At 43.6% G+C, this 13,331-nt stretch overlaps 2 protein-coding genes across 2 annotated transcripts; both read right to left on the bottom strand.

The window, feature by feature from the left end:
- Nucleotides 1–201: 201 nt before the first annotated feature.
- Nucleotides 202–4,446, bottom strand: LOC118566290. Its single transcript, XM_036147875.1, has 2 exons — nucleotides 3,797–4,446; nucleotides 202–3,718 (listed from the first exon to the last, which is right to left on the bottom strand). Exons 1-2 carry the CDS (start codon nucleotides 3,959–3,961, stop codon nucleotides 1,490–1,492), a joined length of 2,394 nt encoding a protein of 797 aa, XP_036003768.1. The 5' UTR covers nucleotides 3,962–4,446; the 3' UTR covers nucleotides 202–1,489.
- Nucleotides 4,447–6,728: 2,282 nt separating this feature from the next.
- Nucleotides 6,729–11,916, bottom strand: LOC105917185. Its single transcript, XM_036147984.1, has 8 exons — nucleotides 11,689–11,916; nucleotides 9,233–9,280; nucleotides 9,022–9,147; nucleotides 8,882–8,950; nucleotides 8,737–8,787; nucleotides 7,677–7,721; nucleotides 7,272–7,334; nucleotides 6,729–7,193 (listed from the first exon to the last, which is right to left on the bottom strand). The coding sequence occupies exons 1-8, from the start codon at nucleotides 11,914–11,916 to the stop codon at nucleotides 7,128–7,130; spliced, it is 696 nt and encodes a 231-aa protein (XP_036003877.1). The 3' UTR covers nucleotides 6,729–7,127.
- Between the last annotated feature and the right edge of the window lie 1,415 nt (nucleotides 11,917–13,331).

Below are 13,331 nucleotides of genomic sequence, written 5' to 3'. Positions count from 1 at the left end.
TGTGTATTTTACTCTTAACCACTCTTGTGCTACTGAAATGATATTGAGCATCTTTCTAAATATGGAGTTTGATATTTTAGTACCGTGACAACCCTAGAAGAAACTACCGGTGTACTTAAACCTAAAGGGCCAATTCATCTTCTTCCAGTTAGAATTATAGCCTCAGACCTTTAAGCTTGTTGCATACTCAACGAGAACACGTTTTTTTTAGCTCTGTCTATTCGTATTCTACGAGACGCTCAACTGCAGAAGTCACGCCACTGAAGACCAGGCAGGCGGGGGGGGGGGGGGGACACTGAGCAGGGAGCAACAGGTGGGTGAGACATTCCTGCTTCTCCAACCTAAATCCTGTCCAATCACAGTACAGTAGTCAGACAGCCAGTGAGAACAAGGTTCTGTCCAGACGTTCTGTGGAGAACAAGCAGGATGAAGAACAAAATGACGTGGTTCGCTGTGGAAGAAATTTCTCGTTTCTTTTGGAGTATGTAGCGTCCTGTAGAGCAGCTCACCCTCGCTGCTTCACACTAAGCTGCTAACATCTCCTCTGCATGTTGGAACTCAAAGTCTTCAGGGTGAGTGTCAATCATTTCCCGCTGGGATTATTAAAGTATTTCTGATTCTGAATATTTCTAAGCAGAGAGAGGATCTCTGCGGTCTCATTATCTCAAACATCTCCTCTATTAAAAGTCCCTAACGGCCGCCAGCATCCAGTCTATGCTCCACAGCTTTTGATGCACCCTGAAAAACACTTTTTTCTTTTAGGGGCTCGTCAACTACCTCGTCCAGGGATACTGCAGAGTCAGCAAAGCTTCAGGGTCGTCTGAGCCACACAAAGAGTCGTGTGACGCTTGTGATGGAGAACTGCTTACTTTCATTATAACCTTTCCCAGATGGGACACCAGAGACTTCAGGGAACTTTCTATAGAAGGTATTGGGCACCTAATGTTCCTTGACCTTTTCAGACAGGTGGTGCACATTGAGTAGGGTACCAGCTAAGGCCCAACAGCCAGTTTATCTACACATAATATCTCCACAATATATTACACTTTGGTAGAAATGTCTGTAATGCTAAATGTTAGTCTTTGGCTCTGACTTCTTGTCATTTTTCTTCTTAACTTCACTGAATGAATGGAAATAATTTTACGGGCATGCTGAAGGCACAACAGAAGCCATAAAATTGTTTCTTGTGCATTTTTTTTCTAAGTAGTGTCATTAGAAATGCCAATGGGAGCAGTGCGAATAGCACGGTCCTCCAGAAATGAGAGCCTGCTGCTGATTGGACGATGGAGCAGAGGCAGGAAAAAGGCCAGAGCCAGGAACTAACCAATACTCTTCTAGTAGAGCATCCTAACAAGCCACTGCTGCTAAGAATGCAGGATGCTTGAGTCTAGTAAATATTGAATCATCTGACAGAAAATAAGCTTTATCACACCAAACCGCTGTGTGAATGTGGCAACACAACAAACTGCATGAGAAGGAGAAGGAACATTTATAACGAGGCAATCACCGGCATCCTCATGACGTACAGCCGACCCTTCTGCTCCATCACAAAGCACTTCCCAACAACGTCCTGACACGCCACAGCGCACACTTCCTCCGAGCTCCTCACCCTCACCAGGAACTTGGCGATGTTCCTGTCGAGTTGTGCGTTCTGGATGGTTGGCTGGGAGTTGGCCAGCAGCAGTTTTCTGCCGAAGACCACCAGCTCCCTGCAGCAGCAGCCGGACGGTTTGCCACAGCTGCACGGCTTTTCCACCACGACCACGGACTCCACAAGAACAAAGCCGCCGGTGGTTTCTATGACCGAGTTGTTCCTTTTGCACGAGACGCTGTAGTCCAGAGTGGTGACCAGCATGTCTCTGCAGACAAAGCGCGAGTATTCAGTAACGGGCCATGAGTCTTTGCTCTGCAGTGCAGCCAGCTCTCTGACAGTCAGGGACCTGGGAGAGCCACATCCCAAAGTAAACGCATCCTCACTGATGTAGTTGGAGGACCTGGTAAGGATGCCGCAGCTGGTCATGGAGGAGAAGAGGTCTGTGATTTCTGCGCTGGCATCCTTCAGCACATCGCTTCCTCTTCTGATCATCTCATCGTAGGAGAAAAACTGCTTGAACGTGTGCGGCGACGCAGACTCGGTCCTGGAGTAGAGCTGCAGGAGTCTGCTGTGGACGTCCTGGTAGACGAAGGCCGAGTTGGCCCACAGCAGACCCCAGCTGCGGGCGCAGTCGCTCAGGTGCATCAGCAGGTGGCAGTTAAAGGAGCAGTGCTCCAGGCCGTACAGAGACTGGACCTGAGAGACGAACTGCACCAGGCACAGCTCTGCACAGCTCACCTCCTCCTGAGAGGCAAACTGGGAGAGCAGGATGTGGAGGGATGAAACGAGAAGCATCCAGTGTTTGTAGTAGAGCTTTGGTAAAACTTTGCTCAGCAGCACAGGAGAGTAGAGGAGAGCAAAGGCTCTCCACTCAGATGCTTCCCAATGCATCCTGTCACTGAGGCGCCGAGGCCTCTGTCTGATCTCGTCTGGAGGCTGGATGGCACACAGAGCTTTGTCCAGCTCCTTCAGACTCTGCGGGGAAAGGTGGAAGCGCTTCCTGGCATAGAGCGGGTCCAGCCACAGATTGACGAGCTCAGGAACGACGCCGAGACAAACGCTGTGCATGTAGTCTGGGATGAAGCCTTTGATGATGTCAAAGGAAGGCAGCAGCAGCAGCGGGCTGTGGCCTTTCACGCCCATTTGGCCTTGTGGGTAACCGTTTTCAATCACCAGGGTGGCCAGCTGCTCCGTCTCGGCCATGTGCCGCAGGTCGCAGCCGTCCGCCTGTACGGGATAGACTCTGCTGAAACCGCGGCCCTTCTGCACCAGCTCACCTTTGTGGTAGCAGAACCCGCAGCCGAACTCCGAGCTGAAGGGCTGGAAGTTCTGCACCGCCGAGCGCGCCTTGGAGTCGCAGACACACACTTTGGCCGTCACCCTGGTGTTGAGCTCCAGGCCGCTGTCGTCCTCCCAGGTGAAGCCCTCGTGAGAGAGCTTGTGGAGCTCGTTGATGAAGGGCGTGAAGAAGCACTGCAGCAGCGGCTTGCCTTTGCCGAACCACAGCGTGTGCAGCAGGACGTTCCTGCAGCGCTCCGCGTACGGAAGCTCGTTGATGGTGCACAGGATGGGCCAGACGGAGAACTTGGAGGAGTTGAGGAGAGGAGCGCTGTCACAGGTGAAGGTGAGCGTGATGCTGCCCTCCTGCTCGTCGTGCTTGTATTCCCCCCCGCTGTTGATGTCAGACAGGCAGTCGCCCCTGGTAACGTGTTTGCCCAGCTTGGAGTGAACGCGCGTGAGGATTTTCCTCAGCTGGGTTTCTAACGGCATCACCAGGAAGTAGTTGGCCTTCTCCAGCAGACTCTTTTTGCTCAAGCGCTGCTGACACACGCCGCACTCAGTGCCGGGGTCTATGCCCAGGTAGTTCTCACACCTGGGGCAGTACAGGTGCAGCTCCGTCTTGTTGTCCACGTCAGTCACATGTTTCTTTAGAAAGCGCAGAGAGCTGGGGATGCATCCGGGCAGCAGCAGCTGGAGCAGAGCCAGGAGGTCTTTGGTGGCGGCTTTGGACAAGTCGTGCTTCAGGATGAAGGCCAGGAGGAGGAGGAGGAGAGCTCTCACACTGACTGAAGATCCAGCGTAAATCTTCCTCTCGCCGTCAAAGTTTGGGTCAAAGATGTGTTCCTGGGTAAAACGTTAGAGAGAGCAATGAGACGGTGGACAGGATGGAGCCAAAAGAAGACGAGCAAAGAGAAAACTAACCATTGGATCTTCCTCTGGAGCATCGTCACACGAAGCAGAGTTCTTCTGCTGCAACATGCAAGAGACAGGTAACAGTGATGCACAGGAAAGACACGGTTCTTTAATAAACCTGGTTCTAAAATCATTTAAATCTGAGGTGCACAAAGAGACAACAGTGCTGCTCATCAATCTGGGAAGGATTAGAAATAATTTCTAAACCATCAAAGGTTTCACCACAGCAACAATAACTTTAATACCAAACATTAATATTCTATCAGCATTCATTCAGGCATTACAATCTCTGCGTTCTCCCGTCCAGCACGACTGCAACCATGGCCACAGAAAAAGGGTGAAAACATGGTTATTCTCACATTCCTCCACATAATCAGTCCATTTTACACCTCTGAGGCTTTAGCTGCAGCGCAGTGATGCATCTGATGGTCAGAAGACTTCTCTGCTTTAATTAGCTCAGAGAAAGAAGCAACGCTGCCACAGCTCGTTTTCAGTGAAAGCATTTTCTCACCTTAAATAACTGCATGTCCATGAAAACATCTGCTGGTGGGGAAGCTAAGTGTTGCTAAGTGTCTTAGCTGCAGCATGAACTTTGACCTCATCCTGCATCTCTGCCTTGTTGTTCCACTAAATCCAGGATTATTTCTGTTTTAGAACCAAAGAAGTCTCAAACTGAAATAGTTTAACTGGGTAAACAGAACCCCCCCCGAGTTTCCCTCCATGTTTCACTCTGCAGCAGAAATGCTCCGTCTCCTTTTTCTGTGCCACAACCCCACAATCATTTACTCCATTCTCGTTAAAAAATAAATTCTATTTTTACTCTACAATGGATCAATGTGTGATTACTGTGTGAAATGTTCATCTGGACCGGTTCCACCGTCCTTATATGGAAATGCCTTCCTGTTTTAGTGGTTGTGACTCAGACTGCCTGTACTGTTTTTAAGGAAAGTTTGTTTTTACACGGACGACCCAGTAAATTTATCCCACAACGCTCACACACAAACTCTGCTTCACACTCCTATCGACTCAGAATCTTAATCAATGAAGCTCAAGGCGCACAATTAAAAGGGTTTGAAGAACAAAACCTTTCTTATTAAATAAAACTATGTGATATTCATCACTAATAGGATGTTTCTCAAATGACGTCATGTTTGTCCAGAGACAGCCCGGGTTTCCTGGATGGTCGGAGAGAATGTAGGAGATCAACGGATCAAATGCGAGGAACAAAACTGCTGAATCCGCTTAGAATTACAGCTGATAATAAGAAATTATATATATATATATATATATATATATATATATATATATATATATATATATATATATATATATATATATATATATATATATATATATATATTATTACAGGCTAGTGTTTTAATTTATTATAGAGCTCCTTGCAAGAAATAGACTAAAAAACCGTCAATCCTCCCGCTGTAATCACACCTTCACACACCCAGACGCCTCGTCAGCTAAACAAGTGACTTGCTCCCAGGAAAAAAAAAAAACCAAAAGAAGCAAAAAAACACATTATAATACAGACGCAGGTTCTAATCACCACACATGTCTGTATTTATCTGGTATTTACACCAGGATCAGGGAGGATGGGGGTTGATATCAGCCCGGCTAATCGTGCTCGGTGCAATAAACAATAAAATAAAAGGTGTTCAGTAGGAAGAAAGCCACGCCCCAAAAAAAATCGACTTCTGGTTTAAAATCAAAGCAAAAACTGCATCAGCGCCTCACAAAGTGTCCAGAGACTTCAGGCCAAAGTGTCTGATGATGAGCGACTGGAAGCAACAGTGAAGCTCACATGAACGCCCCTCATGATGGCATGATGAGGTTTTCATGGCGCTGAGAAAAAGCCAGGTAAAGGTGGCCTACCTGGCCAGGTGCTGCAGCCGCTGCTTTCAGGTGTGGACCTTCAAGTGTGGCCTCCTTTCCTCAGAGCAGAGGTAGAGAGCAGCTTTAGGAGTCTTTGGTCAGACTCCACAGTGAAGTCCTCTGCTTCCACGCTGCTGTCCTACACTCACCTTCCTCTGCAGTCCTTCCTCTTCCTCATGTGGCCACCATCACACGGAGAACAGACAGCAGGTACAGACGCAGCAGCGGCGCTCACCTGTTGCCGTTATGTCTGCTGAGGCCGTATTCAGGACAGGTTCTCTATTTGACTCAAACACGTTAACTGTTCAGGTGTTCCCGCTCTGCTGGTACGACTAATCAGCCGCAGCGCATGTGAGACGTTCCTAATTCAGCCATTTGATGTCATTTGAGAAATATCCCGTTAGGTTTGCTGATGCAAAGCAGCATGTATGGAGAACATGAAGCCTGGTTCTAACTCATATGTGTCAAACTCACGGCCCGCGGGCCAAATCCGGTCCATCAGGGTAATTTCTCCGGCCCTCCAGAGCCAAAAAAGGAACATCACATCATAAATTACAGGCATAAATCCTTTTAAAGTATATAAAGTGGCTAAAGCTGAGCCTCCTGCAGTGAATGTTGACTTTTTTTTAACTGTGTAGTAACAGCATCCTGCCACTAGATGTCAGTTTTCCCACAACACATCAAAACGACCCAGAAATGTCCAAAAAGAGAAAAAGTGATGCAGAATGAGGAGAGTTTAAAGTGTAACTCACCCAATATCAGATATTTTTGCAGATAAACTGGGCCTATGGTGCTACTTTTAAGTTAATGTGCATTTTTTTCACATTTCTATGTAAACTGAAATTAAATTCTGAAAGTATAATCTATACATGTGCAACCGGCCCTTTAAATACTTCATCATACCAAAGTGGCCCAATATAGAAACTATATATATATATATATATATATATATATATATATATATATATATATATATATATATATATATATATATATTATATATATATATATATATATATATATATATATATATATATATATATATATAGAACTATATATATAGAACCAGGTTTGACAGCCCTGCTCTAACTGGACCATCAAAAGAACAACGATTACGTTTACAGCAGCAAATCTGCAACAGAATGGCTGAGAAGGGAATCAAGGTTGAAACGGTCTAGTCAAAGTCCAGACTTCACCTTGGTGTAAATGCTGCGGCGAGACCTTCAGAAAGCTGCGCAGAAACAAAATGTCTGCTGACCTCAATGCACTGAAGGAAAGTGAGTCCTGCACATCAACCAGCGATGCAGAATAAACTGGACAGAAAACTACGACCATTATTCTGAAAGGGCTCTACTAGAGCCTCACAGTGAAGCACCTGTTGTTGGTTTGTGTACCTGAGATTTCAATAAGCATAGAAGCATGTAAAGAGCAGATCATTTTAACTTCCTGAGATGAACTAAAGACCCCCCCCCCCCCACTGTACCTTTTCTCCCGGTCCTTCTCTGGCAAAGATATAACTGGCCTAAAGGTGAGAAAGCAGACGTCTATGAGGATCTCAACACAACCGTCTCCGTATCGGTAACAAAGAATCATTTCATACCAGCGGATCTTCCTCATCAGTGTCCGACGGTTCTGCGTCTTCATCAACCATGCTGGCATCTTTCTGCAAGTTACACACAAAACAAAATGGTAGCTTTTTGTTTAATCTTTCTATATCCTCTCTCTCCATTTGTTAATCTTCTCTGCTTTGTTTCAGCTGATGTGTCGCGTAACGCCTAAGAGGCAGAATAGTCACCCGTGTTGATTTCAAAGAATTTAACAGACAGACTCATAAAAAAAAATGCTTTTTAAAAATGAAAAAGCCTCCAACGCAACATATGATCCACTTTTAGGCGTTCCTGTTGGAGGAGTTAGAATCTGCACTCTGGACTGAATTTGGAAGATTTTGTAATTTTGCAGCATTTTAATCTGGACTAATTCAAACAGGTGAATGATTAAACTCTACCTCCTCTGGATCTTCTCTGTCACCAGCTCGCTCTGGATGATCAGCCTGAGAGACAGGAGAACATTGTGAGCTGAAGCAACCATCACTCTGTTAGAAACTAGCTCATTTCCACTTCTCTTAATACAATAAAAGATTATTCCATTCCAAATAAAACGTGCGGCATGCGTCTGTAATCAGGCCCCTGACATCTTTGCCCATTCTCCTTTGTGAAAAAAGACTAAATTCAGTCAGATTGGATGGAAACGGCTCTGAAAAGCAAAAGTCTTTCCACATATTCTCAGTTGGATTCAGGTCAGGACTTTGACTAGGCCATTTTAAACAGTATAAGAGCCATAGCCTTGCAGCTCTGGCTGTGATTAGGGTGGTGGTCCTGCTGGAGGTTGAACCTCCACCTCAGACTTTGAAGCCTTTATTCCACGGTGGCCCTTTAATTAATTATACCCATGAACTGTAATCAGCTTCTCCATCCTCACTGAAACAAGAGGCCACGCATGAGGCGACTATGTTTCAGCGTGGGTATGGTCTTTTTCAGACAGTGTTAGTTTAGCAGTTTGTGGTGAAAAACGGACATGTGCACCAGATCACCTTCTTCCTGGTTTCCTCTGGCATCTTTCTTTGAACGATAGTTTTCGTCTCGCCACTCATCCATAAATACCAGATATGTGCAGCTCCTCACTGATAACCGTCCCCCCACCTGAGCTGTGGCTCCCCGTAGCTCCTCCAGAGTAACCATGGCTCTTTTGGTTGCTTCTCTGATGTCCTGGCAGGTGTTCCAGGTTCAGACTGAACAGAGCTCTGGGACAGCGGTTTACTAATCAGGTGACTATTATTTGGGGGCATCACGGTAAAGAGGGTCTGAATACAAATGCACGCCACACTTTTCAGATTTTTATTTGTTAAAACTTTGAAAACCACGTGATGGTTTTCTTCTAAACTTCACAACGATGAGCTAGTTTGTGTTAGTCTATCAAACAAACATAAAACACACCGAGGCTCATGGTTGTGACATGAAAACAGTGAAAAAGGTCAAAATGTAATTATTTACATAAGTGGATTTTACCCTTTCGTGGTCCTCTGCTTCCCCTGTTGGTCTGGCAAACAGGAAACTGGACTAAAAGTCAGAGAAAAGAAGTCCTATAAGAACGCTGACGCAGCAGGTTTAGTGTCTGTTACAGATCGGCTTTGTTTAGTGGATGTGTTCACACCATCGGTTCTTCATCGGAGCCGGACGGCCCCGTGTTGTCCCCCTCCTCATAACTGCTGTTGAAGTCTCTCTGGAGTTTAGAAGGAAAGCAGAATGAGGACTGACCCGCCTCTCTAACCTTTAATTATCAACATTTCTCACCATTTCTTTATCTCCACCCAGAAGCGCCGGTCCGGATGGCGCCCGGTCTTCCTTTGAACGCTCCGGGTCAGACGAGTTGGAATCTGCATTGCCGGCGGCGGCGAGGACTTTGCTGATGTCCTTCTGCTGCATTTGGACCGGAGGACAGAACGGTAGAGTTACTCTCAGCAGAAAGAGAATCTACGTCTCCACATGCGTGTTTTAACTTTACCTTGTCAGGATCTCCGCTTTTATCACTAGCAGGCCCGGCAGCGTCGGCCTAAGAGAGAAAAAGACCAAATTAAAGTCATTTATGACGACAGGCAGGCGTGTTTCACTGCTGTGGTAAAATCTCACAACAAAATCATCAGAAAATCCAAGTTTAAATTGGAGTACATTCATTCAGTGGAGAGAATAATACCAGGTTTTAAGAAAATTATCAAAGGAATATCTAACGGTAGGTTCAACAATCCCTTGTAAATAATTATTTTATCATTTATACTGAATTGATTTTAGTTAATCAGCGTTTTTAAGGCTCTTTAAATAGTAATCCACAACATTCTGTTTCTTTGGGGTGTAAATACAAAGCAGAGACATATTCCATTTAGCCAACATGTGGAGTAGCGCTGCATCCAACGATTATTTTATTAATCGATTAATCGGTCGATTCTTTTTACTATTAATCAGACAAAAAAAGTTTTATTTCCACTTCTTTTCTCCTAAATAGAACATCTGGATAGGTAATAAAATATGTTTGCTTCAAATAAAGAAGCAAAGCTGTAAAACTGGAGTCAAGTGTGGTTTAGTTGAATCTCACCCTTGTGCACCAAGTGGAAAAAATTGGGCAAAATAATGCAACCAGAGCAAAAACACAATTTCTGACAATCAAATAAACCATTTCGTAAATTGTTCCAGCACAAGCTGCATTTTATGTAAATACTACATGCTACATTTGTCGTTGTACATATCTTTCTTCCAAGGACGATTATTCTATAAGTTTTTTTTCCTTCGAGTTAAACAGGGTGTTAAATATTTTGTATTTTTTTATTTCTTCTGAGGGTTTTACATGCTGAGGGTGTCCTTTATGGATGCTTATATCGCGTTTTTCTGTGTCTCTTGTCATTCTGTGCCCTGCGTCCTCTCTATGTGTTTCATTGTCCACGACAGCGAGGCTACGGTGTTGAACCGTTTCCATTTCCTCACAATGTTTCTAACTGTGCAATAAGGAATCTGTAAAGTCTTATAAATTAATCTGTAGCCCTTCCCGGCGTTGTGCAGCGCAACTATTTCCGACCTGATACCGATCGGGATCTCGCTTCCGCAGGGCATTTTTTCTTCTTATATTTAGTAAATAAATGTAAAAAACCTGCAGTAATTTATTTTTTTCTCTTATATTTGGTTAAAAATGTGAAATTAACCATTTTTTGTTTTTATTGTTGCAGAAAGGAAGCGCTCTGTGCCCGTTATTCACACTTCCTGTCTGCACCGGAAGTGGAACTTTACAACTCCGTTTTTCATTACACTGAGAACCTCCTTCTTTATTTATAACATCAAAAGTATATATATATATATATATATATATATATATATATATATATATATATATATATATATATATATATATATATATATATATATATATATATATATATATATATATATAGATAGATAGATAGATAGATAGATAGATAGAATACGGATATCTGAGTGGTGGCAGAAATGGCGCGTTCACTTTCCCTCGGAAATCGGAACTCCCTTTCGGGAATGACGTCACAATCGAGTCGACCGCTTTCCACAAACAAGCAGTAAAGCGTGTTAATGAGCTGTTATCAGGTAAACTAATAAACAAACCACAAGCTTTAAATTTGCTTGTATTTCACTACACGCGTCCATAAACAGATGTAATACATTATGTTGTGTGACTCTAATTCAGTGCAATTATAGACCGCAAGAACAGATTATTTACAGTTTATTGCTTCATACTTTTCTAAATGAAAAGCAGCATCATTCATTTTTGAACGTAGGCCTACTGCTTAACAGTAAACAACAAACCCCATTTTTTAAACTGTAACTCTGATATTCAAATGTCTGAGTAAATAAAGCAGTAAATCAGTGCTAAAATGTAAAAAAAACCAAAAAACATAATAATACATGTTATAATAATAATACATGAATTGACAGTAGAAAGAGGTGTATGTATTATAATGGATCATAGACAAATTGGTGGATGCTTGTTAAATGTGACTGACAGATAAATGGACATAAAAGGAATAAATGAATGGATAGAGATGGATGTGTGATTGATAGAAAAAGATGGATGGAAAAAATGGTGGATGGGTAAAAGCATGATAGGTGAATGATAAACTTCTTATTTACTGCCCTTTCCTGGAAAATACCTTGAAATAAATTAATTGTTACAGCCACGTAATCTTAATCCCACACTGAAAAAAAATCCACATTTTATTCCGATCGCATTAATTTAGTGGCGAATACATATCTACCCATTTTAATAAATAACAGTGATTTTGGCTTGCAGGGAGTAAAAAATGTAAATAAAAACCTCCATGTGACTAAAGGTCTGACTCCGGAGCAGAGAAGATGGAGACCAGCCTCTCTGAGCGCATTCATCCCTTTGTCTGGACGGTGAGGGCGGATAAAAACAGAATATCTCCCCGGAGTCCTCCTCACCTCGTCCGGCGTTCCTCTCCGCTTCCTCCTGGGATTGGCCTTCGTGGGTCTCCCACTGCGTGGCAGCGTGACCACGGTGTTGAAGCGTTTCCACTTGACGATAATGCTCCTCACCGTGGAAGGGGGGATTTTTAAAGTCTTGGAGATGAACTTGTAGCCCTTCCCAGCCTGGTGCAGGTCTACGGCCGTGGACCTGATGCCCTCCGGGATCTCGCTTCCACGGGGCATTTTTCCCGACAACCCACGAAATCCGCAGATATTTAGTCTGCAACTTGCCCACCTTTTTTTTTTATTTACTTCTGCTAGCTACAAGGAAGCGCTCCGCTGGATCCGTTGCTTCCACTTCCTGTCTGCACCGGAAGTGGGATCATTCCGCTCTCTCTCTCTCTTTTTTTTTATCATAAATTACGCTTTAAAGTAAGCTTTCAAAATTTACGAAACACGAGGTGGAATAATAAATATAGTTAAACCTGAGGAATATGTAACAAAACACAATATTTATACTTGAAATGTATATTTATTTATTTATTTTGCTTAAACTTTATTTGTAATCCCAAATAACGGCAAAAAACGGGAGACAAAGGACATAAAGAGGTTGCGATAAACGAGGAGCAAAAATAAACAATTTTCAAAGTTAATGCTCAATGTTTTGATCCAAATCAATTTAATTTTTAGCATTAGCAAGAAAGAGGCACACAAACAAAGTAATTCTAAATCAGGATGTCCAAATTATGGCCCTGGGGCCATTTGCTGCCTCCACCCTCCAACTGTAATTTAAGATGTTGGGCCACATGTATGGATGGCTGATGCACAGGGATACTTTCTATCTCTAATTTGAGCAAAATTTATTCCAAGAATGTTAAAATCTTACAACTAAAACTGTATTTTTTTTACATTCTCTTGAATTTTATAGCAAATGAAACAGTATCTATCCAATTTATTTATTTTGTTTGTTATCCTATGTTCGTTCAGACACGTATCATCACAGATATTTTGCAGCTATCTCCCATCATCTTATTCTGGATGTCATCACGTCTGATGAAGTTACCACTGAGGCCCATTGTGCATCACAGAGAAGTGACCTGAAGGTCCTGAAAGCAGACATGTTGGTCAGGTCAGGGATTCTGGAGCTTTTAAACTAAACGTGTCGTCTCCACCGGCCCAAACGTGAAAATGCTTTGTTCATTATAGCCGTGTTGCTGATGTTCTGCAAGTTGAACCTCCTGGTTTGCAGCCTCTACAAGCTCTTCTTCATTTATAGCTCTGTTATATTATTTTACCAATAATCTCAGCCTCACTGTTCCTGCTAAAGAGAAGCCCCCCCACAGCATGATTCTGCCACCACCATGTCTCACAGTAGAAATGCTGCTTTCAGCTTTCTGGTACCGTTTTCAGAAACAGGCCAGAAAGTTTGATTCTGATCTCATCTGACCAGAGCACATCCTTCCACATGTTCCCTCTGCTCCCTATCCATCCATCCATCCATCCATCCATCCATCCATCCATCATCCATCCATCCATCCATTTTCCATCATGTCTATCCCATCATGGGGTCCTGAGGGGTGCTGGTGCCCATCTCCAGCTGCCAATAGACAAGGTTCACCTGGACAGGTGTCCAGTCTGTCTGAGGACAGCACAGAGAC

This window comes from Fundulus heteroclitus, chromosome 16, assembly GCF_011125445.2.
Source record: "Fundulus heteroclitus isolate FHET01 chromosome 16, MU-UCD_Fhet_4.1, whole genome shotgun sequence".
Classification (NCBI taxonomy): domain Eukaryota; kingdom Metazoa; phylum Chordata; class Actinopteri; order Cyprinodontiformes; family Fundulidae; genus Fundulus; species Fundulus heteroclitus.
The sequence above is the reverse complement of the archived record's forward strand: the minus strand, read 5'-3'. Positions and strand labels throughout refer to the sequence as shown.